This window comes from Hypomesus transpacificus, chromosome 16, assembly GCF_021917145.1.
Source record: "Hypomesus transpacificus isolate Combined female chromosome 16, fHypTra1, whole genome shotgun sequence".
Classification (NCBI taxonomy): domain Eukaryota; kingdom Metazoa; phylum Chordata; class Actinopteri; order Osmeriformes; family Osmeridae; genus Hypomesus; species Hypomesus transpacificus.
The window spans coordinates 493188-499272 of NC_061075.1; the positions used below are offsets into that span (position 1 = coordinate 493188).

The 6085-nt window shown below is 48.7% G+C and overlaps 2 protein-coding genes across 3 annotated transcripts in view; one reads left to right on the forward strand and one right to left on the reverse strand.

Annotated features, from left to right (window-relative positions):
- Positions 1-2349, forward strand: part of crocc2 (ciliary rootlet coiled-coil, rootletin family member 2) — a 28017-nt gene extending 25668 nt beyond the window's left edge. Inside the window, 4 exon segments of the mRNA XM_047037297.1 lie at positions 1-201; positions 589-699; positions 1285-1464; positions 1562-2349. Of these exon segments, the coding sequence (XP_046893253.1) occupies positions 1-201; positions 589-699; positions 1285-1464; positions 1562-1633 (564 nt within the window). The 3' untranslated portion in view covers positions 1634-2349.
- Positions 2350-3591: 1242 nt separating this feature from the next.
- On the reverse strand, positions 3592-5987 carry stx11b.1 (syntaxin 11b, tandem duplicate 1). Of its 2 annotated transcripts, none has more exons than XM_047036856.1 (2): positions 5696-5987; positions 3592-4959 (listed from the first exon to the last, which is right to left on the reverse strand). In XM_047036856.1, the coding sequence occupies exon 2, from the start codon at positions 4955-4957 to the stop codon at positions 4046-4048; it is 912 nt and encodes a 303-aa protein (XP_046892812.1). In that variant the 5' UTR covers positions 4958-4959; positions 5696-5987; the 3' UTR covers positions 3592-4045. The 2 variants fall into 2 exon arrangements, with proteins under 2 accessions (XP_046892812.1, XP_046892811.1); XM_047036855.1 differs by having other exon boundaries at positions 3592-4964; positions 5696-5983.
- Positions 5988-6085: the final 98 nt, after the last annotated feature.

The window sequence follows — 6085 nt, forward strand, 5'->3', positions numbered from 1 at the left end:
GCGCTAAAGCAGAGGCAGGAGGCAGATTTGCAGACCCAGGACGGCTCCCAGCTGCAGCTCCAGGAGAGAGAGCAGCTCCAGGAGAGGCTGGAAGCCCTGCACAGCTCCCTTGCCCGGCTGCAGGGGGAGAAGGAGGGGCTGGAGGGGCTGCTGGCCCGCCTGACCAGGGACAAGGCTTCCCTCAGGAACACCCTGGAGAAGGTGGGCCAGCTTACAGGGAGGCTTAGTGGTTAGAGCGCCTCATGCAGGTTCAGATGTCCCACAGTATGTCACTGTGGATGACAGATCATCTGCTTTATTGAAATGCTAAATGAGCATGGGTGTGGATGGTAGCTGAAGTGTTGTCTCCTGTTTGAAGGGGTTCTGTGTGATCTCCACTGGGCCTGAATACAAGCCTCCAGGCTGCAGCAACACAGCCCTCTACAGCCGCGCCAGTACACAACACCTAGAAAGAACTGATGGGAACCAGCAGATGCTGTTAGGAAGCACGGGGCTCTTCTGCTAGACGCATTACAGCAGGTCACATGACGAGAGACGGGGACACTCATGGTAAAGCCATCCGTGTGTGTGTGTCCCTCCTGAGGTCAGGTGGAGCTGGAGAGGTTGAGGAGGGAGGAGGAGGCAGTGCTGGGGTCCAGGGAGAGAGAGCAGCTGGAGCAGGAGCTGAGGGAGGCGGCCCTGGAGGTGACCAGTCTGCAGGTGAGGAGGGAGGGGGTGGAGGTGACCAGTCTGCAGGTGAGGAGGGAGGCGGCCCTGGAGGTGACCAGTCTGCAGGTGAGGAGGGAGGGGGTGGAGGTGACCAGTCTGCAGGTGAGGAGGGAGGGGGTGGAGGTGACCAGTCTGCAGGTGAGGAGGGAGGGGGTGGAGGTGACCAGTCTGCAGGTGAGGAGGGAGGGGGTGGAGGTGACCAGTCTGCAGGTGAGGAGGGAGGCGGCCCTGGAGGTGACCAGTCTGCAGGTGAGGAGGGAGGGGGTGGAGGTGACCAGTCTGCAGGTGAGGAGGGAGGGGGTGGAGGTGACCAGTCTGCAGGTGAGGAGGGAGGGGGTGGAGGTGACCAGTCTGCAGGTGAGGAGGGAGGGGGTGGAGGTGACCAGTCTGCAGGTGAGGAGGGAGGGGGTGGAGGTGACCAGTCTGCAGGTGAGGAGGGAGGGGGTGGAGGTGACCAGTCTGCAGGTGAGGAGGGAGGGGGTGGAGGTGACCAGTCTGCAGGTGAGGAGGGAGGGGGTGGAGGTGACCAGCAGGGTACGCCCGTCCAAGACCCCCCCGTGTATCTGTCTGTTCCAGGCCCAGGTGTCCCAGCTGGAGCATGCTCACTCACAGCGCCACCTGGAGGTGACCACGCGTCACCGCCAGGAGCTGAGCCTGGAGGCGGAGCGGCTGAGAGGGAGCCAGCTGCAGGCGGAGCGCGCTCTGGAGGCCCGGGAGAGAGCCCACCTCCAGAGGGTCCTCTGCCTGGAGGAGCAGGTGGGGGTCGGGGGTCGGGGGTCGGGGGTCGGGGGTGGGAGAAGGGGTTTGGGGGTCAGGGACAGGTTTAGGTCTGACTGATGTGTGTGTCTCCCAGGTGTTGACTCTGAAGGAACAGCTGGATCAGGAGATAAGGAGAAGGCAGGCCTACGTGAGCCAGATGCTGTGACATGATTGGCTGACACTGTGACCAGGCTCCAGGACGAGCCTCCTGATAGGCTGACACTGTGACCAATACCTCATGAATGGAAAACATGCCATGTTTTGTCCATGAGTGTTTTTTTACTTGCGTGAAAACGCAAAGAATTATGGGTAGAAAATTGGATTTGACCAAACTCAGAAATCCTCAACTAGGGTTTCTCTCTCTGGTCTCATTCTGCAGGCCTGTTTTACTTTATAATAATACTATATCACCTGGATCTATGTTGATAGGCAACACCTGCATAATGTTATCCTAAGGGTTAGATGATAGTTTGCTAAATGTTTATTCATTGTTAGTTGATCACCTTGTAACGTTTATGATCCTGCTTCCAGTCTGCATGGGTTTAGAAGGTTACATGAACACAGTACACAAGGGCAGTCAAACACCTGCACACACACACACACATTTGGATTTTGTTAATCCACAGGACAACTGAACAAACAATAAAGGTTTTGTTTATGAGTCCAAGTGAAGTGCCAAACTGCTTTCAGGATTTTCTCAACAAGCTACAGAATGAGTCAGTGGGGCTGACAGAGCCGACAACGTGAAGGTTGGAAACATTTCCTGGTTTGATTTCAGGGTTCTGCTCCTGTTCTCAGGATTATGTTGAAAATATGTAACTCTAATCATTTGATCAAAATGTAGATATAATGGTAGGGATATATTTTAATAAAAAGAGAGAATTCATGAGCTTCTCTCATCAGATTGAGATTTTACTCATCAAGATCATATTTTTGCTTTTGATTACAAAATGATTTTGGTATCCCACATATATTTGTATACGAGCACATTGAAAAACATTTACACAATAAACCAATCTACCAAATAAAACTTTTTACGATGAGTTTATTTCGTGGAGTAATCTGTCTTCAAGTTGACACTCTAAATATCTTCCCTGCCCTAGCTTTGGACCTTTGAAGTGACCACAATGTTTTGTGATTTTTCATGTTCCAGAACCCGGTTTGCATCGTTAATAACCTTCTCTAAGGAGGTTAGGTTGTCACGGGTGACTGTGTGACCTTCGACCCCAGTCTCCAGCAAACTGCGACGTTGTTTCATCCAGTAGATTATTGCACAAAACTACTGAATGTGAAACACATCAGGATGCTATAAAACCGCTTTGCTGGGAACCGGTATGTTATCTTTGAAAAGGGAAAAGTCTCAAATGATTTGTGAACTTATTATATGATTATAAACCACAAGAATGTTTGGGTCCCGTTCCTCTCTGTGTGAGGCGAGTCAGGATTCACCTGAACACGTTCTGCTCTCCCTCCTGTGTGTTCAGTCTGAGGGAAGGTTCCCTGGCCGTGTCGCTAGCGTGTTGCTGAACACGCTGCGTAGATAGCGGAACACGCAGGGTAGCTGAAGGTCTGAAGCGAGAGGACCAGCCTTGTCAGAGGGTTCTTTAAAGCAGCTCTTTGATTATCATAGCTCCGCCTACTGCTTATCCAGTTACCAGCTTCCCCTCTGTCATTGGCCAGCTGGCTCTAATTATGCAAGGTAGTGAATCCCATGGGGGTGGAGCCGGAGCTACACCTGTTTGCTTACGAGACGAATAGGAGGGAGTGTCTTACCTTTCCTTTCTTGTCATCTGTGTTGCAAAATGTAACCATGTTCGATAAACTTCCAGAATGATTTGGCCGACGATGAGCATGCAGTGCGGACTTTCGAGGTCAATCGAGGGTTAATTCCGCTAGACACACTCAGATATTGCATGCGTAGTAGGCATGGTGTATGTGTGGGTGTAATAAGGAAACAAAAGATGTATCATTCTAATGCCGGTATCGTTTAGTAATTTCAGTAACTCCAATATTTAAGGTGTTTTAAAGTGAGGACAATCAACCACACTTTAACCCGGCAGTAAATCACAATTGACAAGAACAAGCCTAATATGGGATAGTGAAGACAAATCATTGAAACCTAAATGAAGTCAAAAAGTTTTATTTTATAGATTAGTTATTAAGAGTAAGATTTGTTGCAGGAAATAGTTTATTCAAGATGCAGCTGCTATAGCCCAGATTATAAAATCCCAAAATGCATAATTTAAACATTGTTGAAAGTGTATAAAGGATATACATATTTTTGACATAGCAAGTACTGTCTCAGCTGTGCAAAATAACATTACTGTACTTCTCAGTCATTTGGGACTGAATCCTATCGGGCCCTGTTTCAATGCTTTTAAGATACTCCCCCACCCCCCACCCACCCCCTTCCTCTCTCCTTGAATTCTACACTTATATGCAATGGAATGATGGTTAATTAAACTGCCTAAAAGCTGTGCATACCGGAGGCCAAAATGAAATTTTTAGAGCATTAAAACCAAATAGAAGTACTTTTTTTCATTTATTTAAACTCCCACTTTAAAATACAGTATATTCTTTATTTGTAGCATGGGAAGCAGCTGCAGAACATCTTCTTAAAGGGATTGTTCTTGTCATGGCGCTTTGCTCTCTCCAGTTTGACCAGGGCTTCCTGTAAGGACGCATCTGTTTGCTGGATGTTGGTTTGTATGGTGTTCATCATTGGCCCCTGCTCCTCCACTAACAAGGCCACGTCTAAGAAGATCTCATGGATGCTCTGGATACGGTTCTCCAGATCCACTAGCTCTCGGTGCCGACACTCAATCTGGTTCAATGCCGACTTTGCCGTCATCCCCTCTTGCAGGATATTCTCGCTGAAGACATCACATTTGCCAGACTCGATCATCTCCTCCACCTCCTCGCCCGTCACCTCCCGCCCCACGATCTCCATCTGCCGCTGGATGTGGGTCTTGCAGTTCTCCTTGTGGTTCATCTCTGCCTCGTTGTATTCGAACATGGCGTCACGGAAGTTGTTGCTCAGGCAGGCGTACTGCGTCCGGGCGATACGGGTCACGGCGGCGTTGGAGCCGTGCTCAGCCTCCAGCTTGCGGGCTGACGCATCCATGTCTCTGAGGTGCGCCAGAACGCCCTCCGCGCGGGATTTGATGTCGGCACCGATGGCGTTGGAATCCTTCTTGATCAAGCTCATGCGGCTGGTGCCCTGGAGCACACGAGAGTTCTGCTCTCGGAGCCTCTTGACCTCCAGGCGGATGAGCTGGACCTCGCGGTGGACACTCTGGGACTGGGAGAACACGTCATCCAAGGCGGGGCTGTTGTCGAAGATGACGGCCTGGTGAGGCAGCTCCTCCTCCAGGTCCACGTTGCTGAAGGAGTCGGAGGCGGAGGACTCGGCGTAGTCCATTGGCTCCACATGGCTGCTGCTGCTGCCGCCATCTGACAGCTCCTGTAAGTGGCTCAGTCTGTCCCTCATGGCTGGGCTGGGAGAGGAAGAGTTACATAGGAGAACACACACAAGCACACACTGTCTCCCCTCATGGCTATGTAAAGACTTAAAAAAGTCAAGCCTTCATAAAGGAGGGATAAGGAAAGGGGGAACATAAGGCAAAGTGAATGACCCCTACTAATAGAGGTTACAGGATGACAATCCTTATAATGTGACCCTCTGATGTCCGTTTTGTCAAATTTCATTTATTAAAATAGCTGGATGACTGGGATAGTTAAAACTCGTTTCCAGATTCCTTTCCTCCTCCTTTGTCATACATACCATTCACATGTCAAACTGGTTCTGACAGAAAAAAACATGCTGGGTGGCGCGTCTCATCAAACTTGTTTTCTTGTCATGGTTTGTTTTGATCAGAACTTCAAATGTCATGTCAACTTTATTTCCAATTGTTCATGTTTGAAAAGTCAACTCAAGATATAGAACCACACTTGGATAGCCCATTTAATAATGAAAATGAATTTGGTGAACCATTCATTTCAACTCAATTGTTGCTCGACAGTTGATTTTAAAACCCGGTTTTCCACACTGACTTCATATTTAAAGTTATTAGGAATGATATGTATGTTATCGTCTGCAATTAGCTTGCGTAGGTACACTTCAAACTAATTATTAAAATTGAAGTGACAATTGAGTTCGCTAACCTATTAACAATAATTCAATAAACTCCCAACTATCATATTTAACATGTTTCACACGATGACTTACCGCTTTTGTAAAGCTCTATCAACAGTTGTCCTCCCAACTCAAGTCACCGTGTGGCCGCATCATCCTTTTTGACTTCAGAACGGCTCGTCCGGGTGTAGGTGGATTGATAACTGATGGTTAATTAGGTGGAACGATCCCACCAAGACATTGCACGGCTATCTTTAGAGAAAAGATTACATTTTCCTCTCTTGAGAAGAAAAACATTTGCACCACCTCCATGCAACAAAGGTGATGTTGTCTCTGGAATGTGGTCGAGTTGGTTGAACCGCTGTCTTGCCACAAACCTTATGACGTTGAGCAACCATTAGCCTGCTAATAATAAGAAAAAAAATTCAGAAATCTTTTCCCCCCAACCAATCATCAGGACTGGGTGGAGCACAGAATGGTATC